The 22,189-nt window shown below is 35.2% G+C and overlaps 2 protein-coding genes across 3 annotated transcripts; one reads left to right on the top strand and one right to left on the bottom strand.

The window, feature by feature from the left end:
• Window positions 1–1,763: 1,763 nt before the first annotated feature.
• On the bottom strand, window positions 1,764–8,091 carry LOC126913093 (THO complex subunit 1). Its single transcript, XM_050707983.1, has 10 exons — window positions 7,906–8,091; window positions 7,145–7,825; window positions 6,558–6,832; window positions 6,043–6,215; window positions 5,444–5,573; window positions 4,676–4,761; window positions 3,789–3,946; window positions 3,221–3,313; window positions 2,633–2,713; window positions 1,764–2,132 (listed from the first exon to the last, which is right to left on the bottom strand). Exons 1-10 carry the CDS (start codon window positions 7,948–7,950, stop codon window positions 1,815–1,817), a joined length of 2,040 nt encoding a protein of 679 aa, XP_050563940.1. The 5' UTR covers window positions 7,951–8,091; the 3' UTR covers window positions 1,764–1,814.
• Window positions 8,092–8,590: 499 nt separating this feature from the next.
• Window positions 8,591–16,547, top strand: LOC126913094 (putative uncharacterized protein DDB_G0284715). 2 transcript variants are annotated; one of them, XM_050707987.1, is made up of 3 exons: window positions 8,591–8,809; window positions 11,203–11,419; window positions 14,368–16,547. In XM_050707987.1, exons 1-3 carry the CDS (start codon window positions 8,790–8,792, stop codon window positions 14,521–14,523), a joined length of 393 nt encoding a protein of 130 aa, XP_050563944.1. In that variant the 5' UTR covers window positions 8,591–8,789; the 3' UTR covers window positions 14,524–16,547. The 2 variants fall into 2 exon arrangements, with proteins under 2 accessions (XP_050563944.1, XP_050563943.1); XM_050707986.1 differs by having other exon boundaries at window positions 8,594–8,809; window positions 11,188–11,419.
• Window positions 16,548–22,189: the final 5,642 nt, after the last annotated feature.

The raw sequence follows: 22,189 nt of genomic DNA, 5'->3' as shown, positions 1-22,189 counted from the left end.
TTTATTGAAACTGGTTATGCATGAAATAAAACATTTTTTTTTCTATTAAAATGCATTATTAATCCGATTCATATGTAATTAAAATATGGTCAAGGAACTCGGCAGGTGGATTAATAATTTTCTGGTACCTTGCCCAGCTCAAAAACCAAATAATAGTCATTATATGTGCACAGCAACCTACTGTTCTACGACCCACCATGCAGTTGCAGCAATATTGTTTTATGGCTGTCCTGCCTTCAGTGTTATTTTCATATAATAAATATACAAAATATGTTTTCCTACTAATGTGTCTACTTTGTATTTTCCCACGCAAGAAACTGCAGTTGCAACGTGCAACAATGCAAAAGAACAAAGCGAATAATATCTGTCATTTTGACGAAAAACACAACAGATTGACAGCAGATTGGCAGCACTAAAGTCAAATTCAAAGCCAACTACTACAAAGACTTGGTCTTATCATAACAAATACCAATAAAAATCGATTTTTTTATAATGCTAATTGATACAAAGTTATTAGCATCAGACATTTACTAAAATATAAATAAAATTATTGGTAAATTACATTTTTGTTGTGCAGCCTGTTCAAAAATAGCCAGCTTTGGACAATCTCCTTTAAGTATCTAGGTAAGAATTAGTTGTTGATAATATTTGGGATTTCAGACAAATTACATAATTTTCTAATCAATAAAAAAATTTAGGTACTGTAATTTTGAACCAATGAAAAACTAATAAACCCTTTATTCTAGATTCATATTGGTTATGGGATCAAAGTAATTGGAGAGAGAGAAAGTAAGAATTTTGATAAATATAACCCAAACTTACCTTGTACTTTTACTTTTTGCCAATTTCAGTTTTCACGAAGTTTGTGTATCTAAGTAGAGGCATAACATTCTTATCTTTAGTCAAGGACCTACCTAAAGCAATCTTCCAGAAACCAAAAAAACACCATTAATGTAGGTCCTAAAATATCACTTCCTATAAAGTAAAAAATTGATGGACCAGAACTAAATCCATTTATACAAAGAAATTAGCAAACATTACCATATCGACGTCATACGATCGTCCCACTTTTTATAGAGGCAGATTTCACAAAGAATCGCCAATTTTAATACATAAATTAGATTTGGCATGGACTTCCTGTCTTTGGTTAGGTCAGAATACTATTATCAACATCAAACGAATCATGCTATTATTATGTCCCGCTTCGAAGCTAGGCAGAAATAGTGCTGAATTGTAAAAACGCAAAAAATATACCAGAACAATTTTATACGTCTGTAATTATGAAGGCCTCGATGAAATAAATATTACATTACTTTACTCTAGACTTCAATGCATAATTTTCTCACAATTTCAACATATTGCACTAGTCCCTTTTAGGGGTGAAATCATCCAATTACTTGACGTGACTCGCCGTACGCACGGCAAGCTACCATTACTAGCCTTCGGCAGACCCCCACTTCACCAGACCCTTAGAGTCGGTTTATATCTGACGACACATGCGTTGCGTATCATCGGTCGCTTAACGCCAGAACAGACAAATGCATAGAAAAACAGTCGACCGTTCACATTCAACCGATGATATGTCAGTACGATGATACACGTTCGACGTATTTTACGTCAGTTATGAACCGACCCTTAGAAAGGGGTTTCGATAACGAAGATTACCTTAAAAAAATTAAGTCCTCTTGCTTTTTAAGAGCAGAAAATATTAGAATAGTTTTGCTTTCAACTACTACAGCACAAAATTAAATAAAAACCAAAACTTACAAGAAATACTTTAATATCTTGGACTTATAACTAGGTGTTAACGGGTGTCATTTAACGTTTTTCAATGCTTCACACGCATCTGTCATTTTCAAGCCTTCCATGATGTAGAGTAGATTCTCAACTGACGCGTCTTCATCATCATCGAACCACAATTGGAGCATGTTCTTCGCTCGAGCAGAATCTGTTGCATTTTCAGTCTCAAAGAACTGGATTTCATCAGCTTTGTAGCCTAGTTTGGCTGCTAATTTCTTCCAGTCTGTCAGCTTTGAGGATAGGGCTTCAAGTTGAGCTGGTGATATCATGGTGACTCTTGAACGGGCTGTCTTGTCGTAGTCTTCTTCGCCGGCGTGCGTTGAGTCTGGTACCTGTTGAGAAAAACAATAATAATTATTAAGTTAACTATAAAATCACGGTTTACTCATGTAGTATTAATTGAGAAAAGCTCTACTACTTTCGAGTCACAGAGGGACTCTTCATCATAAGCAGCGTGCGCAGACATGGCGACATCGCGCAGCCTACTAATAATTATTACTTACTAATTCGACGCAAAAAATTTCGTCTCATACAGAGCAGTACGATCGATTTTTGTGCGATGGGGAATTATCTAATGCATTTTTTAGAATAGAAGTCAAACGAGTACATCGGTCACCTGATAGTAAACGACCAGCTCCACCCAAGGATAACCGTAACACTATCGAAGTTACAACGCCAGAATCCGATACTGGCCTTTGAAGAAGGACAGGGTCCTGAGTAACTACATTTTTACGATGAACTAAAACGGTTTGTTCACGGTAGTTTCACATATTTGTTATCATACCGGTCGATTTTGCGGCTTCACCGTAGATTTTGTTAACCATCTTGTTACCTGTTCGATATCATTGGCGTCTCCTTCCTTTATGAGATCTGCTTCCATTTGTTCCTCGGTAATCTCCTCCTCATTATTCTCCTGTGAACGATACAATAATATAAATTCTTGCATATAGCTCAGTATTATAAATCAATTTACGGTATATAAAGGGAAAACAAGCAGAAAGATTACCAGATGGTAAGCAATCTGCGCCGTTCATAGAGACGGGGCATACGTAATCTTCTAGTAATCAGTACCAGAAACACGAGATGGGATAGCAAGTGCGTTGCCGGCGTTTTGGGGGTACTAAGGATTTGAGAATTGGAGATGCAGTGATTGCTGTGATCTGATAACCTCATTCACGGCGAAACACAGCGTTGTTTCACGCCGGTTTTCTGTGAGCAAAGCTCGCTCTCGTCAGACGAGGCCGGCCGATTCGTGCAGCAGAATGGATTTTCCACATATAAGTGTGTAAATGCCATTCTGCAAATGGATGTAAAATATTCCTAAACTACTACTACAATTTTGAAGATATGAGCAACGACTGGTAATACATATAGTAAATAATAAATAGGTTAAATAATAAATAAATAACTGTAATCTTACCGTCTTAACAGGTTTATCATTGTGGTTTTTGGAGGCCTCTCCATTCGCATTCGCAGCCGCGTTAGCCGCTACTTCGCGTGTCACTCGCTCAACCTGAAGATATACAGTATGGAGATCACTCATATGATTTAAATAAAACTACTAGTAGTACTCGTTCACAGAAGCATAATACAGACATTTCAACGGAAACCAAAAACTAAAAAAATATTGAAACATAATAAAAAAATAATAATTAAGTATTAAATTCTGTGGTATCAGCTCCATGTCCCTTGACCACAGAAGAGCTGTAATGTTGTAGCTTGTTTAGGAATGTTACGGTCATGCGGTGCGGCTGTTATAGTACCGTATTTGTAAAGAGTTTTCAAATTAGCTCAAAGAGAATAATGCACTTTTTTGCTTAGTGTGAGTTTGTTTCACGTTAATACGATTTGCGCTCCAAGTTAAACAATCAATGAGAGGGCTAAACGCAGTAACGTTAAACAAATTCCCACTAGGTATTCGCTCAGATTCGGTGGAATAAAGTTTAACACCAATTTTCTGTTTATAAAAAATCGTAGTACAATCTTACCATAGCAGTCAAGTAGTCAGGCAGGCGTCCAATAGGGTTGTTGGTGTGTACGAAGAAGTGAGGCGAGCGACGTGCCAACAGTCTGAGAGCGCGCCACCCCCACCCCCCCTCACACGTGCGGGCCAGGGTCTCCGACCCGGGGGACACCATGTATGATTCTATACACACGAACAATAAACGATTATGACAAAAAAACACTGGTAAATTGTGCAATTATAAATATTGGATACGTATTTTTCTACGGAATAGAGATTTTTATGGACTAGCGGTAAACTAGCAGACGGATTATTTGATGGTAAGCAATTGATGCTGCTCGCAATGCAGACTCGCAATACCAAAAGAGTTTTGCGCCACTAGCTCCAACTGGCGAAGTCCCACTAGAATGTCTTACTACACTGCAGATTAAGCACAGCGAATGAGTGATTGCCTGTTGTGCAACGCAGGGTTTTGACTCCAGCGTCAGGGAAAACAGTTAATGTTAATAGATTTTGCTAATACAAAAAAAACCCGGGTTTCGGAAACTTTGCATATGGACGTATACAAAATAAACAGTATGATTTGGAAAATGTCTCGAAGCCCTACATTGTTTGAGTTTAACGCCATCTATGAATTTACCAAGTTACTAGACACAATTTCAGTTGTCTACTTTTCACACTTGCCTTAGGATAAAGCTTACAAGACAATGAAACGTTTCCTCTGTATTGATTAACCTTTCGTCTGCGGGTTTATCAGACTACAATAGAATACACATTGTGTCTCGCACTGATCAGTGCTTCAGCATACGACGGGTTAGTATTCATTTTACGAAGGAGTGACTCACCCTTTAGAATTTAGAAGCAAAGTGACTCCATAAAATAAAATAGAAGTTATAATGTTATTCTACATACCTAAAGACGGCATGAAGTCTCTCTCTTTGGTGCGGCAGGCGGCAAGATTGTCAGGACACAAGTTCCATAACTTTGTCAGTTCATTACTGGAAAATAAAAATTCAATGTACAAATTAAAATGTGTTTTATTTCGTAGACTTTTAAGTTCAAAATTTACTTGAACCTAATCCTAGTTATAATTCGTATTAAATTATTGGTGTTGAACGCAAAAATAAACTATTTATTGAAGAATTGGGTTGATTGAAGTGATACAACGAAGGACGGCTACACAGAAAACTGAGGTGAAACAAAGCTTGTATTATGTAAATGACGTTTCTGGATGGATTCCGAAAGGAACTTTTCATCCCGAAGTCCATAAGCGGCGTCAATTGCTTACCATCAGGTGATCAAAGTCAAATCATTTATGCCAATTAAACCATAAATAGGTACTTCTGAAACGTCAATAAATAAAGAAATAAATAATAGTCCCTGTCTGTCCATTAGTGAAGCTACATGCTTGTTCCAAATTGTAGCTTTGAATACAGAAGAACAAGCAAGAAACTCATTTCATTACTGTTTTAAAAAATCTGCCTGCTAATTTACCAATAAAAGAAAGGAAGAGCTATTGTTACTTGTGGTTTGTTAAAATGAACTATGACTACATGGTAGAAAGCGACTTTAGCTTTCTATATAATATAATAATTGCATAATATATCACCATTGCAGCTATGCGAAGCTGGGGCGGGTCACTAGTATATTAAATATAATATAGTGTTAGTCTACACTTACTTCCCCATATAAGATTTATTTTGAGCTTCATACTCCTTGATGATGTCACCGACAGGACGGCGACGTTTTCTCGACTTCTTCACTTCATCCGTCGATTCCACGGATACAGGCGGCTTTGGTTTCTGGAATTCTGTAAAATGAGACCATTAGCATACTTTCATGCACAATGATTTAATTTACCCATTTCTGGGGACTTTTATTGAGGTGTGAGTAAATTATTTTTCCAATTCCCAATTCCCTAACAACTTAAATAAATTTATTGGTGTTTCCGGTGACTATGAGCGGCGGCGATTGCTTACCATCAGGTGATCCGTCATTTAGTTTACCAGCTTATAACATAAAAAAATAATTTAAGGATTTCTTCTACATTTTGGGTGCATTTACATACATTTAAAACTGCGGAATGAACTGTCACCGGTTGTATTTCTGACTTCTCTGGAGATGTATGTGCCCATGTACATTAGGTGATCTGTCTGATCGTTATCAAAGACCCAATTCGTTACTTAACACATTAACTGCCACATAAGTCACCGTTTACATTAGTGGAGGATTTGCCTTCAACAGTTTTCTGATGGCAGTTAAAGGCTTAAAAAACTTACCAGGACACCCATCATTTTTCCAACTGTTCCAATGTTCCTCCCTCTTCAGTATATGCTTGACACACTCGGCAAACTGCTTCCCATTGGGTGGAGTCTCGCCAAGCAGCTTGTATACAAGTGTTGTTGTCTCTTTCACCCAGTCCACTTGGTCAGACTTCAGTTCTTGTACTTCCCTGTGAGAAATATGATATTGGGATGATTAATAACTTATTTACTTCATTAAGGCATATTATAAAACCAGCGACTTTGCTCATGATCCCATGGGATAGAAAGTATCCTATTACCCAAGTCAGCTCATAACCTGCTTAGGTGAATGTAAACTATTGAAACTTCAGGAGTTTCAGCGTGATTGACGGACAAATATCCAAATGAACACTTCCACATTTAAAGAAATTTGTTCTCATATTTGGTGTTCTTTACTTTTAATCCAAAGCAGAAATGTTAAAGCTTTTCTGCAAAGGTTATCTTTTGAACCAAAAACTACACAGCAATAAAAACCTTAAAAATATACATACATTTTAAACTTCACAGTCGAAGTGAGATACTGGAACAGGATTAGGAACTGAACAAGAACACATCTTCGGAAGTTAGAATCGGACAGCTGGAGTTCTAACAGCTTCTGATTGGTCAAAAACTTTGCAAAGTAATGAGGTTCATTGGCTTCCGAGTCCTTCATCTCAACATCAGTAGCCACCGTCTTTACTGGCTTCAGTAAATTCAGTTTTGATTTCTGTAGTTCCACAGTTTCTAGTTTATATGAGGAAAACGCTGATAACACACTGCCTGAATGCTGAAATAGATGTAAAATTAAATTAATATCGATGTAATAGGAGAATTAATGATCAAGGTTGAATTGATCGGAAATTATAAATGTTTAATTAAAGAGAACCGTGAATTAAATTAACATTTTAGTAAAACTGATTAAGATGACTGCCTCATTGGTATAATAATATAACACAAATGGTGAAAAGTGGGTGTACATAGTACAATGGCATTACATGCTATAACATACACCTTTGCCTACCCCTTCGAGGATAAAAGGTGTGACTTTGCATATTTAAGAAAAATATTAATGCAATGTGTATTTTTAATCTATACTCACAGCAACAAATGTCTTCCACTGCAACTTATTATAGCAATTATTTGGGTTCCTGAAGAAATCTTGTAAACTCCAAAATCTACAGTACAAGTTATAATCTATGTTTATTTTATTCTTTTCATTATTGTCAACCACCATTTCTTCATCTAAGGAATCCTTCAGCGTACTAGAGCTGTCACCTCCAAACTCTGTGACATTTTCTAAATTAAACTCGGAGACTATGTTCAACCCAGATCTTTCAGAGAATGGGAAGAACTTTGCAAGGAACAAAAGGATCCGACCACAGAAAACTGTGTTCTGGGACCTTGATAGCCTTCTAAGGAGGTCATTACACATCCTTAGCAAATTATTCTTACATGCTACGAAAAATAATTCTTCTTTCCATATGTTTACGCCGTTTTCGACGTAGGAGAACAGTTTCTCGCATTTATTCAATGTTAACGCGTCAAAAATGTCTCCGAGAAGCACCACAGGCATGGTAGGAGTTACCATCTGTCTTCTACATGACTCTATGCAGAATGAAACGAAGTTTTCAAGCGTGTCTGGCTCCTCAATGAGGAGTTCTAAGAGTTTATCTCGGAACGCATGATCCATCGCCGCTTTCCTATCCGTCTCATTTGTATTCTTTGTAAATGAATCCAGCAAGTCGATATTGTTAGTTGTGAAGGCTTTGGATAGCACATCCTGTAAAAATACAATGCTTTTGTCAGCCAATAACAAATACTTCGAGCAAAAGTAAACTAAAGAAGAGGTTATAAATGTACCTTGTATTTATTTCGTAGTTCATCAAATCCTAATTTATCACTCATCTTGGCACGATATTTATTTCTTCTGTTATGCTTTAAAGTTACAAATTATTCCAATCATTTGAGTGATAAATTCATAATTTTAGAGTAAATAAGTTTTCGCTATTCGGCAAAGACCAAAACCAACCAAACGATCAAGTGATGGTCGCTTTGCATAAAACTTACTAAACTAAAGTTAGTCGATTTTTAGGTAACTAAATAAATAATACTAACTTACAAAATAATTTTGATAGAAGGCTATGTATTTAATGTTGGATTGATTGAATATTACAGAAATGATTATACATCTATTTACTTAACATCTATTCTTACATTACTAAATGTTTCTTTTATTTATTTTGCAATAAATTTATGTGGGACTTAATCTAAATAATATTTTATAGAACAAAACTTATAGCTTTAATTATTAAAACATTAAAAGCACTTAACTAATTTAAAGAAAAAAACATCTCAATATTTCTGGAAGTATGGAAAAGGTAACTCGATAACATCGGAATAATCGGTTCCTTAATTTTTTTCCCGCCGTATTAGATCTAATGATTTTGCATCACTGGAGCGCTCCGCTCTTATTGGTTAAAATTATTCGAATGCTGCCAATAGCCAATCGTAGATCGAGTTCAATGTACGGAACTGCAGCTGATAGCTATTATTTTTGACAGATGTGTGTCGTCGTGTTGTGTGGCGTCCTGTCTATTTATCTTTAGAATTTTATTATTATTTACAGATTTTTTACTCGATCCTTTGTTTAGAAATGTGTTAAAGTGTAAGATTAGAGTAGTTTAGTGTACTTAGGAATTATTATTAGGATAATCTCAAAGGAATAGAGCGGATTGTTTGGAAACATGGACCGCAATAATATGAGGTAAGAAAGAATTTGCTTTCGCTTGCAATCGTGCTTACTTTCACGTTTAACTCGTGTTTAGAATGTGTTAAACACAGAGTATGATGTGTTTTAGTCGACGTCATTACGTTTGAGTATATTTGTAGTAGTATTTTGTTGAGATTTATATGTGATCCAGAAGTAATTACTTAGTTTTGCTTTGTTTGTGAAAAGATTACGATAGCGTGCAAAATCATTGTATTTAGGTGTAATCGTGAGTGTTACTCGTGCTAGTAAAAAGTATATCACATATTGTCGTTAGAAAAAGTGGCATGTTTACAAGTTGCGAGCGTGTGGGTGTTATTTATATTATTATCATGCCACGCGCATTTCTTATCGCATCGCTTGTGAACAGTTATGCACGTACGGAATCATCTACGCATAGAGTAAAATAACTGTTATTCTTTTATGCCTGATATTTACTGCGTAAATCGTAAACCTCGATTCTTTTTTTAAAATAGTTCTATATTTTTAACAATAGCCTTGGTTTTATAGATACCTCTAAGTAAGAGATATAATATTGTAATCTCTATATGAATATTATTTTGTTTATCAAAACATAATTTTATTATTGCAAGTAGGTATAGTAAGTATGTTTAATCATGAACTTTTGAACTAAAACATATTGTTTGTAAACACAATGTATGATAATGTTATATATTTGTAATATAACAATGTTAATGACACTGAACCCTATTTTAAAATTGGGGAGTACAAAATACTCCCAAATTAGAAAACATAAAACTTCTGTTTTTAAGTTTAGTTTCTTTCATGTAAATAAATTTTACTATACCTATTAAACATGTAGGTTTTTTTTATTTAACAATACTATATTTGTAAACAATGAAGCAGGAAAAGCATATGCCTAAAATGCATACCTCTGTCCTTACAACATCACACTAATATTATAAATGTGAAAGTGTGTTTGTTTGGATGTTTGTCCGTCAATTGCACTGAAAGTACTGAACAAATTTTAATGGTATTATTATACAGACAAGGTATGAACGGACTTGGGTATACTTTTATGTCCCGGGAACACTGACAAAGCCACTGGCAGAAGCTAGTATAAAAATACCTAAATGCTTCAAGTTAAAAACAATATTGCAACAGATCATAAGTACCTAATTGTATAAAAAAGTGTAGGACACAGTAAATAAAAAAACATATTTGAGTAACCACATACTTTAAACATCTCAAAACTTGCAGTAAATAGTACCTAATTAGAATTAAATTTCAGCCATGATTGTCCCACTGCAGGGCAATTACTTTATTTATTAGACATAAAATACTACCCCCCTTTAATTTATTCTATTAGACATAAAATAACCATTTTCCTTATTTCTAAATCTGTATCAATTTCTATAGCTCTACAACAAAGCCCAAGGGTGCTAAATGCAAATACCTGTAACCTAAAACATAACAATGTGATTCAACCACAATGAATATCAATTGATATGTGCGGTAGCTATTGAATCAACCACAAGATGTGCGCACATTATCTACTTTAGTTATCATACAATACAATTTAGATAGTTACAATACAAGATACTAATATACTTTATGTTATGTTATTTTACTATGAAATGTTGAGGATGACTGATAAAGTAATAATATTGGCATTGTTATATAAAAATTAAATAATATAGGCTTAACTTAATGGTTGAATTTACGATAGTAAAATGATGGTTGTGATTAAATTCTACTTCATTTAGTGCTTATTTTACCTTCTCCATATAAGTACCCGATAAAATGTGACAGATGGTTCATACAAATTATGTTCTTAACTAATTCTTTATCCGGGACATAGCTGCTATCCAGACATTGTGAAACAGCTCCTTAATAAACTATAGCCAGTTTCAGTGCAAGTCAGCATACTAGGGAAACTATAAAAACTTATTTTAGAACAGACATTTTTATTTTTCTATCATGATGTGTATGGGTGAACACAATTACTAGTCGTACATCGTCATTACCGCTAATAGCCAGCTTTGCGCCTCACATCACGCGCCACAAAACGGTTTACGTATCGAGTTTTGTCTTTAAATTAATTTATTAGCCAACTAATTATTAGATAGTACAAAGACGCCTACCATAAGGGGCCATAAGTTTGCATGCTATGTATCTTTAGCAAAACATGTACACTCTAATTCCATTATAATACCATGTTTTAAGGCAAATAAATGAATTTGAATTTAAAAGATTTGGTGAACTAATTGACAACTCCATTCATTAATTTCATAAAGATCATTTCTAATTAGTCCAATGATAAGACTGTACAAATAGATCACTAGTTTGCTTATTTACAGTTTACTAACAAAATTAATTTTAATTTTAAATTCAACTCTTAAAACCCATCATAGGACTTCTAATTACAGATATGTGAGCAGCGGCACGCGGTCGTTGCCTCATATGGGGGGGAGTAAGCGACACAATGGGAACGGTCACGCAGCGAGACTCAGCCCCCCTGCGCAGGCGCCGCCCCCACACGTGAACCACCACCAGCACCACAACAACAACAATAATAACAACAACAACAATGTCAACAACCAGAACGATGATCTTATCAACTATATCTACGATTCTTGGAATAAGGTTAGTTGGCTTCACTACATAGTATAAAACAAAGTCCCTTTCTCTGACCCTATGTCCCTTTGTATGCTTAAATCTTTAAAACTACGCAACGGATTTTGATGCGGTTATTTTTAATAGAGTGATTCAAGAGGAAGGTTTATATGTATAATACATGCATAATATATCACCATTGCACCCATGTGAAGCTGGGACGGGTTACCGGAGCCCCGGTAATCTGTTACGCAGTCCGCAGGTAGGATAGGTTGACACCTCTAAAAGCCTTTTGGGAGACAAGACTAGTGTGTGTGAAATTCTAATTTAATTATTTTTGTCATATACACTAACTGTACGTGACGGACTTAAATAATCACCTTGATATTGTATACAAAGAATTTAAGTACAGCATCCATTTCCATAAACACTTAATATTAAATGCACGCCTGTAGCAACAAAAAATCAACAATAAGATACTTAACTTTCAAGTGGACCTATTCATCAGTTTCTTCTCAGTAGGTACCTACTTAGTAGTATTCAATCGAGTGAGACACCGTCATGGCTAATGATTTTCAATTAGAACTGTTGTCAATCTATCATGCTTGAACTATTTGCAAAAAAAATATTGCTATTGTCACACTATTTGATTCTGAATGGTGCGTTGCTAAGTATATTGTAATAATTAATGGTGAATCTCGTGTTTGCTAATAGCCTCTAAGTTTGTTGAAATTATAGCAAACCCCTTTATGTTGAGTAGGCCCATAGTTTGTTTAGCAGTGAATTATGCCATGCAGGCGATTATCGTCACATACAAATTTCCTGTCATTAAAGGATAGAATTTATTTAGCTTTATTTATATTCATAGCTTTTTGTAGGAAGGGAAAATCATCCAATGTCTTCTCCCACCTTGAGCGAGGCGAGAGGTAGTGTCAGAGTCTTACTGACTAAAAACCACCCCGTTCCTACTCCTGCTTTTCTAGCCCCGGTAAACCCGCTAGGTAGTCCGCAGCTCCAGATTTCTATTCATAGCTAAAGCAATAATTAAATGGCGCAGTTGATAATGCATAAAATCGATTATAAGCCTACCGAGTGCCGCTCTCGCATAGGCTCCCCCCTCCCCCTATCCCATTTACATAGTTTCGCGACGTCAATTTACAAGTACGTGACAAAATTGTGAATTATCTATATCTAGGTCATTGCAGTGTTGCCTTCGGAAGTAATTGGCTTAGTGATATCTTATGTTAGGTGTACTGTGTTCCATGTACTAAGCTTTATCGAATTATTTTACTTAGGAATTTCCGCTCTACCTCTCTGATAATTGATTTACATGTACTAAGTGAGAAAACTTAGTATGCTTATAGTATTTTTGTTTGCTTATATCTAATTAATCGGGGCTAACGTTTGTTTTTGCATATCAGATGGTGCTACGGTAACTGGATGATTTTCCCCCTTAAAAAAAAAGTATATGAGGATAACTAATGGTGAATCTCGTGTTTTATAGCCTTGCCGGTTTGTTAGCCTCTAATATTTGCTTTGACGTTCAAAATCCCGTTCCCGTTAATTTGAAATAAATTATTTTGACTTTGACTTTAGACTTTAATGGAATAAATATAATTTTTATCCTAACTCGTCGTTTACATTTCCATGCATTCCTTCATTTATTTTCATATCGATCTCTTAAACTGTTATTTATTATCTCTCGATTGCTGTCGTTTGTCTTATATAAAATGGCAATAAGGATTGTAACATGGCTCCTACACTCCACATAAGCTAACATCTTGTCATTGCAAACCTAATATGTTATTTATCGCGCTACGTGACTATTACACAGCTAGAATGCGCTGTTTTAGTTTTATATTATGTATTTTTACTAACATACTTTCATATAAAACTTCATATGTGCAATAATGCATGTTGTTGTAGTTTAAATTCTCTTATTTCATATTTATTTGTGTGTTATTTTGTGCGATAACAAATATCTACTGGTGGTATTAGGTTTATGGATAGGGGATTTACCGAAAATGCAATTTTATCTTTAAATATTTGTTTGTTGACTTTCAAAAGTCCCTTAAATATAGCAATTGATTGTGAATTGTCATAGCGTAACTTCAATAATAATTATTATGATAAACTAAATATTACATATTAATCTAAAATATAAAAATGAATCGCTAAATGTGTTGCTAAGCGCAAATCTCGAAAACAGCTGAACCGATTCCGTAATTTTTGTGGGGTTTGATAATAATTTTAGAAGGTTCTTATGTAAAAAAAAATTTCATTAGCGCAGAATAATTTCCAAATCGAAACAAAGTTCGCGGGGACCGCTAGTTATAAATAAAATCATGTCTGGCAATTATCATTATTTATTTTGCTGTCTAGTTTGTATGAAAACAAATGTCCTTTGTCTGATAATGCTTATCATCTGGTTTTGATATACAATTAATGTCACCTACTATGCATAATTTTGAGGTGATTTATATAGATTAGATAACCTCTATAGCACCCTTTGGTACGTCTATAGTACTTACTGAAAGCGACTAGTTATTTATAAACGTAACAAAATTATGTCCTTTCTTGATATGTTTGAAAAAATGTGCAAGTAATAAGCCATTGTATAATACATAATATGATTGTGAAATAAGTATGCAATACTTAGCATGTTTAATAATAGAAATCCCTAGAAGTACTTACTTATTTTTTAGGAAAAACCCAAAAACATTTGATTACCTTAAAGTGCACTTCATATATGAGGAAATAGTAAACCAATCTGTCAAAGTTTAACAAATTTTCAACTTTATGGTTTTGTTATAAAGTCGAAAATGTATTGAAGAAATACAAATTATAATTAGTTGAACTGCACTTTAACAATAGAAACCACAATTTGCTAACCACAACCGTAAGACACAAGATTATATTCATAGGTATACTATATAAATAAATAATATAAATATTAATACTTTTCCAACTAATTCCAGGTGACACGCGAGCTAGAACGCGGCAGTGAAGATGCGAAGTACTACCAGGAGGTGCTGGCTCCTCGTCAGCTCGCCAACTTCAGACCTTTCGACCTTGACGAGTGGTGGGCCCGTCGCCTCGTTCAGAGCATAAACCGCAACAAACACCGGTCTTAGTTCCCGAACAAATTCAGTTGGTGAACGACTTGACAACTGTGCCCATTGGAATAAAAGCAATCTTTAATTTTAGCTTCGTATAATGATCTAGACTTACCTCCGCAGCTCAGATGGCCTTTCAAGTGATTCAAGTGATTTAAGTCCAACTTCCATTTAAACTTAGTCGGCCATCTTACTTAACTGACAAACACCAATATTTTAAAATCAGAAGCATTTAATTTTTGCTTTTAATTGTTAATCTGTGCAATTGAAAAAAATAAGTTGTATTTTTAAGGTGTGAAATTGAATTTAGACAGTAATAATAATCATGTTTTTTAAAATTTTAAGGTTTTAATGTATTTTATCCATTCTGTCTCAATACAAAAAGTAATTCTGCGAAACTTTTCCGTATTATGCAAACTATATTATCGATTCTTTATGGTTGTTATGCATTGTCAATTAATAATGCAATAGTTAAGACATAAAAATATACAGTGGGTGTAGTAACGAGTCTTTCATAAACAAAGTCTGTAGTGTCTCATTGTACAGTCTTGAAATACTCGTTCAAAGAGTTTAGAAGTGTTCTACAAACAGATTTTTACTATTAACTATCCGTAACCTTAGATTGTATAGACTGGAGACGACATTACTGTGCCTCAGTAATAAAAAAAATAAAACTGTCATAATTCCCGCCAAATTTTACGTCAAAATGACTTGACATTTCAACACCAATGATGTTCATTACTAAAGCAGGGTTTTCTTTGTGACTACGGTTGTCTCCAGTATATTTTCTCGTATTTCACGGTAAATAGATTTTTATCTTCTACTCAGAGTATTAGATGCAGTTGTACTTATAATTAGATTTAAACCTTAATAATCTTGTAGACTTACGCAATGCAATATTATTTTTTATACTACTTACTTATTTACTACGTTATATTGGTTTTATAAACCATTGTTTAATAGTTTTAGTAGTTCAGCTTAATTTTGCAATGTTGTAGTTAAATTTGTTTTAAATATTAACGCTTTTATTCTTGAGGAAGTATGTAGCATTGCATGGATGGCTCGTAGAATTGTGTAGTCTATGATTCTCTATGTATTGTTAGTACAACCTTCTTTGCAAGCTCTAAAAACGTAGTCTGTTTTTGCACAGAATGAAAATTAAAAATTAATCCTATCTCTTCTTCTAATGTTCAATCGAATTTTAAATTATCCTAATGTTATAATAATGGCAATGAGACATTACTGCCCCGAGATTATGTTCTACATTTTTAGTTTCCCTTCGTTATGTGAACTTTTATTTCCACCCTTCTAGTATTGTAGAAATTAACTTCAAGTAATATAAATAGCAATAAGTAACTCTGTTATTTACTTTAATAAATAGTACATGTATAATCACAATGCGACGATACACATAGGTACATAAAATGGAACGTAATGTTAAATAAAGAAAGGAACGAATGAAAAGTAACCTTATTTATAATCATATACAGTATAAAGTACATTGTAAACGCGTTTTGTAATAAATTGTGATATAAATTATTTGTATGTTGTCGAAGCAATAATCGAAGTTGACATGAAGGCGGGAAACATTGTTTTTAAAATGTTTTTCAATAAAGTAGGCGATGTTAGGTATTGTAATGTAAATAAGTTAGTATGAATTTCTATTTTTATTTAATAATTGTAAGTAAATGTGTCATTGCGAATTAGAATTGGCTAGAATATTGTGTTTTATCATAACCTGTTGACATAGGGTTTGGGTACACTGGCGGGCGTACAATGTGGGGCATTTAAATTGCATTTTTACAACTTTTTCTTTTTTATTGTCGCCAGTGTATTTGAGCTGTAGCATTTAGAGATTGACCTGACGTTAGATCTGCCTCAGACATGGTTGTAAAAGTGGTAGTCTGTAGGCTGTATGATCCTGTAATAGTTCATCTACATTCCATTCACGTATGTACTTAGCGTTTCAAACTATTGTAAATACGTTTTAAGTGACGCAGTGCTGACAGATTATGGATTTGAATAAATTTTTTAAATAAATCTTTTTGTGGTTTTTGTTTTGCCTCTTTAGACAATCATCTAAATACTAGCTTTTAGCGCTCTATTTTCTCTCTCAAAGAAAAGTCAATGTATCGGATTACTACGGACATTCGACAAATTAAATGTTTGTGAAGCCTCTATACTGGGTTATTGAAATCAAGAATAATCTTATCACATCCTATAGGTAACTGCTGATCAAATGTCTCTTTTCACACGGAGGTTTGAGCTATAATCACCACGCTTACTCATTGCCGGTTGGCCTATACGGGTTGATGTATCTAATCAGATCCCCTAGCCAAATGCCACTTTAGCGCTTGTCTTTTTTCGCTCTAAATTTTGACACTTGTCAGTGTCATCCCCATACATTGAGTTTTCTACTCTCTCGGTAGACAAGCGCTAAAGTAGCATTTGCCTACAGGCTCACTAAATAGGACCTAAATTTTAAGACAAGCTTCCACAGGCCCGCGAAACGGATTTTAGTTTGTCTTGTATAGAAACTCATACAACTGCGTCCACTGATCCGCATCGTACGGACCGCATCATCAGCAATGCCTACATGCGATGCGTACCGATGACGTCATACGGAATGCGTACGATGCGGGTTTGTGGACGTCACACAGAAGATCGTTAGGAATAAACAGAGATGGACTGAAACTATTTGTGGAAACAAATAGTAACCTACAAGTTCTTAAATAACCTCATTGGCTATTCTATTTACCGCTAGAGAAGTTACATCTCAGTCACTATGAGTTAAGTAGATACCTAGCCAAGCTTATCGTTTAAATTATTTATCGCGGAAAGTTTCGTAACTCTCTTTTTTTTTTGTTGCGACTCAAATGCCCGACTGGAGTCTGCGAACTATTTAATGTAATTAGGCGCTGTTGTATGAAGTTCTAGAGAGAGTCCAAACTAGATAGATTATTTTTATTTGATTTGTTGGTTCATTTGTTTAATGATTAATAGATACTCTGTGAAGTGAAAGGTAGGATTTGGTAAGTACCTATGTATTTACTAACCATATAATAATATAATGATTTTAAGCGCCTGTTTCACCACCTTCATATAAGTGCCCGATAAACTCATGTCAAAATATTTCTGTGGTACTTATAGTAATTGAGATACGTAAGAATCATTGAGGTAAACACCATGTATGTGTGATATATGGTGTGTACCTATAGGTAGGTAGGCAGGTAGTTCAACGATTTTAAGAATTCAACTACTTTTAACTGTATTTCACTTATAATTTCTAAGTACCTACCTATACATATCTAGATGATTTAAAATTCTACTTACCAGATAAAATTGTAATAAAACATTTATCTATCTACCCACATACGTAATTATTTTACTGAATTTAGAAACCTAATTAGGTTCCTTTGTGGGCTTGAGTTACAAAAATTAAATTAAATATTTAAACTTATGCTTACGTTTATATTTTGTAGCAAGGTTTAAAGACATTTTTAGTTTTGTTCAATTATGTAATGTCCGATTCTCGATTTGGGTAAATAACACGAGCGGTTGTCTTCTGTTTCGTACGAGTATTTTGCTAAATTCTGTGTTGTGGATCTGAAATACCTTGGCCGGTATCTAACTACCATCTAACTACCTACTTACGAGTATAGCGATATCTACAATAGCGATCCTTGATCACCAGACACATAAAGTGAACATACATAACTTCACGCCTGTCTCCCATGGAGGTAGGCAGAGACAATGGACCGCCAATTGCTACGACTCTTACATATCTCTTAAGCTTCATCATCAGTCATTCTACAGTCAGTCTTTTGAAGATTAGAAGAAAACTGTGAATCTCGAAAACAAAAATAGGTATCTAGTACCTACAAGGAAATTAATAAATAAATTAATATGGAGAGTAAGAGTAATATATCAGTACTTGGGTTGTTTAAAAAGACTCGTAAAGTAAGTAACAGCCATAAATAAAACCACTGCAAAGTATAAATAGCGGAGTATCGCAACTTGATGTAGCTATGTCTTAATGTAGGGCTGTCGCGGATTTATCTTTATGCGGATTTGCTTAAGCTTGATTAAGCAGGAACGTATTTTCTTATAGTTTAATATGTGAAAAGGTAGACTGCTCCCGAAACTGCTAAACTAAAGTGTACCTATTACAATTTTAAGAACGGTGCAAGTAGGTTAGGTACCTATCCGCAAAATTATAACTCTCCATTGAGATAGAACCGGCAGACCACATTCTATTATTTCAATACTTCAGCCCGAAACAGTTCATTATGAGCCTTTGCCACATAGGCAAACAGGGAAAAGGGTTTTCCGTAATACCCATGCCGAGCGGGCGGGGTCGGAGATTTCAGTAATAAAAGATTCAGCTTTATTAGTGAGCGCTGCTTTTTCTATCCTCAAGTCAACAACGGCAATGGCACACCGTTTCCTCCTTCTGCGAAGCGGCCATTCTAGCTAAGAAAGAGGCGAAGCGATCTCCTTACGCCCCAGCTACCGTATGAGACACTTCGGGGATCGGGAATCGCGTGCAACGATCCAGCCACAGTAAGGGCAGGTCTGTGGAAGGCGAGCAAGGGTAGTTCAAATCAGACCCGTGCGTGCGACGCAACGCGTTTCGGTCTACACGCGCCTTAAAGAGCTATCAGACTCGGACCACTGTAGATGGGGCCCAGCAGGGCTGATGCCCGATCCGGAATTGCGCACTACCTAAAGAAGTTCCCAGGGCTTCGGCTCAAAACAGGAGTAGGATTGGGGTGGTTTCTAGTCAGTAAGAGTCTGACACTCCCTCTCGCAAGACCCAGGGCGGGAGAAGTCAATGGATGATTTCGAAACCTACAGAAGGAATAGCGATAGAATACTCTACCATCATCACACTATCCTCAGAATTTGTGAAGTCACAAAATCACGTAACACTAAAACTGTGACACAACAAGAATATGAACAACCCTGTTACTTGAGATGTATTTCAGGCATTCATATATTCATATGGTCGTCGTTCAAACAGCGGCTTGTTGTTCGCTCCGTGTATTTACGTAGCGACCGCGACCGCGGAGACGCGTCCTGTAATGAGTTTCAAAGTCCCACAAAGAGCATTACCTACAACATGACATAAGTTTTTGTTGTTCATCCGATTTGGGGGAAATAGTAGAGGTTAATATGTAATATGATTGAAACCTTCAGTTGTTAGGGATAGTACCTTTATCTACCTAGGTACGTTAGCTGGAAGGAGTCTAGAAGTCCACTTCTGAACAAACGGTTTATAGGATTGATATACTTTTTAATTCCCCCTTTTTCAGCAACCAGCCATTATGTCTACACTCACATAACAACATCCCCTCAATTAATACCATTTTAACTTTTTATTCATATCGGTAACAACAAGGTAGCCAATTTTAAAGCAAGTTTTTGTACCTACCTACTTACCTATCACTTATTATTAAACCCTTCAAGAAATATGAAGTCAAAAATAATAGCACTCATGATCAGGACATGATTTTGAAAAAATCAACTCTTTTAACATGAAGTTAAAGTGCATTTTCAAAGCAAAACATAATAAAGTGCTTTGAAAAACCGAATGTCCCCTAAAACGGTGGTGTCTAGCAACCCTTCCACCCCTCTGCGTCGCCTCCGTAATTACAATTTAGCTAAAATGCCATGAATTCCTTTTTCTTTTCTTAAATACTCCAGGCATCTCAAATTTATTGGAATTTTATTTGTTGAAAAAATAAAAAATGTACCTAAATGAATATAGAAAAATTATCATAATGAAATTATTAAAAAGTTTAGAAAAACCTAAATACGTAAATGGTTAGTCTCTGCCAGTCTTTGCCAAACGTTTGAAAGAATCTACCTATGTACCTACCCATACATTTTGGTGAGGTAATTGTAGGTACTTATGTATGATGACGAGAGCAGGGGGGGGATTAATATATTGTTGCCTATCCTTGCTGGGAAATCTGTGGTGCGTAAACGTATATAAAATCCGTCTCAATTAAATCAATAAATTGGTTTATTTTTGCATGGGATCACTTGATTAAGATTGTCATAGATAAATTATTCGGACAGCCAACATAAATCAAAAGTTAGTTGAATCCAAACGTCGAACAGTGATTGGGCAATAATCTGACACGTTACACGGCACGCCGGTCGGTTCTAACCGACGATTAATCGCTGAAATCGAGTCGAAATTTAATTAATCGTTAACGAAGTGCGAGTATTTCGAACAGGCGTGTTCCGAGCCGCGAGTGACGAATCGTAACTCGCTATTGGCCGTGTTAATTGATTGCCTTTACCTTTATACCGGTTTATTGAATTCAATATCAAAATGTTTGTCAGTTTGGATTTATTGCTATTGTTCTTTCGCGAAAGTTTCGAAAGGAATCGAGTTTTATTCTTGCCCTTGATATCGATATTTATGCGACGCTGAATGTGAAGTGACTGGTGAGAAATTTGGTGTTTTTGTTACAACCTACACGCATAATTTGAGAGGCTTAGGTTTTAGGAGATTAGTTTTTCAGTACCAAATGCTAACCTACCTAAGTTCCTTTTCACAAATCATAGTAAGTTCCTATTTGAAACCAACTTAAGTTCCTTTTTACAAATCAAACTTAAAATTGCCTTTCAATGTCAGTGTAAGTTCTAACTCTTAGATTTTCTCTTTCTATGACATATTTTTCACCCGTGGAAATTTCTTATGGAGCCCCTTGATTTAGGGTATATTGGCAGACGAAGGGGACTCCTACTAACAAAAAACACCCCGGTGCCCCGTCTCATACGAGGCACGAGGGTACAGGAATTGCATACATATCTACTCCCGTACATATTTCTATGACATACCTACGACATGATTTTGGTATAAACAACACAGTAAGTAACCCTTTAACAGAAAAATAGACGTGATCTTACAAACACGATGTTATATTTATGTTACTAAAGTCTGAACATAAACATTACTTATTCAATACTTAAGTATGTTGTCGTTGTTTGTAAGCCGATTTGTAACTTAAAAAGTAGCAACACATTTTCCGCATAATTACTACACAATATAATGTTTGTTAGAGAAAAAGCCTTTTGTGAAGTAGAGTAAATATTATACATTGAAACTTGGTTAAGTGGGACCTGGATAAGTGAGAAACCTCCACAACTGGAACTCATACTGTGGTCTTGGGACCTCATGTATTGATACATGGGCCCTGAATTACCTCTATTAGTGGAAAAAACAAACCTATTTATCTGTGATCTTTTGATTTATCATTTTAGTTACCTTTATAACCTAGACCTAGTATCATTTTAGTTACCTTTATAACCTAGACCTAATGAGTGTACCTCTATAAGTGATACCCATTTGTAGGTCCCTTGATGTCTTACTTAACAAGGTTTATTTCTAGTCTCTTTACTACTAACTTACTTACTTACTTGAGTTGATAGGACTATAGGATAAATGACACTCCTGTTGTTATACTCATCACATTAACTTGTATCTACAAGCATGTTCCAAAACCCGGATTTTTAGACAGTAACAGTCTGACACTCTTTCTGCCCCGCCCAAGGCAGGAGAAGTCATTGGATGATTTTCCTCTCATCTTAGTTTGAATGTACCTATTTCACCCAACACAGATCTACCAATTTCAGTGTTATCACCCACATTTTTACTTATCCCGACTAA

Source organism: Spodoptera frugiperda, chromosome 4 (assembly GCF_023101765.2).
Source record: "Spodoptera frugiperda isolate SF20-4 chromosome 4, AGI-APGP_CSIRO_Sfru_2.0, whole genome shotgun sequence".
Taxonomy (NCBI): domain Eukaryota; kingdom Metazoa; phylum Arthropoda; class Insecta; order Lepidoptera; family Noctuidae; genus Spodoptera; species Spodoptera frugiperda.
The sequence above is the reverse complement of the archived record's forward strand: the minus strand, read 5'-3'. Positions and strand labels throughout refer to the sequence as shown.

Coding starts and splice junctions, on each gene's coding strand:
- LOC126913094 (XM_050707986.1), top strand. CDS start 8,790: ATGGACCGCAATAATATGAG. Junction 8,810..11,187: donor ATGGACCGCAATAATATGAG/GTAAGAAAGAAT, acceptor AACCCATCATAG/GACTTCTAATTACAGATATG. Junction 11,420..14,367: donor TCTACGATTCTTGGAATAAG/GTTAGTTGGCTT, acceptor AACTAATTCCAG/GTGACACGCGAGCTAGAACG.
- LOC126913093 (XM_050707983.1), bottom strand. CDS start 7,950: ATGAGTGATAAATTAGGATTTGATGAACTACGAAATAAATACAAG. Junction 6,216..6,557: donor TCGACTGTGAAGTTTAAAAT/GTATGTATATTT, acceptor TATTTCTCACAG/GGAAGTACAAGAACTGAAGT. Junction 3,314..3,788: donor CTGACTACTTGACTGCTATG/GTAAGATTGTAC, acceptor GTATATCTTCAG/GTTGAGCGAGTGACACGCGA.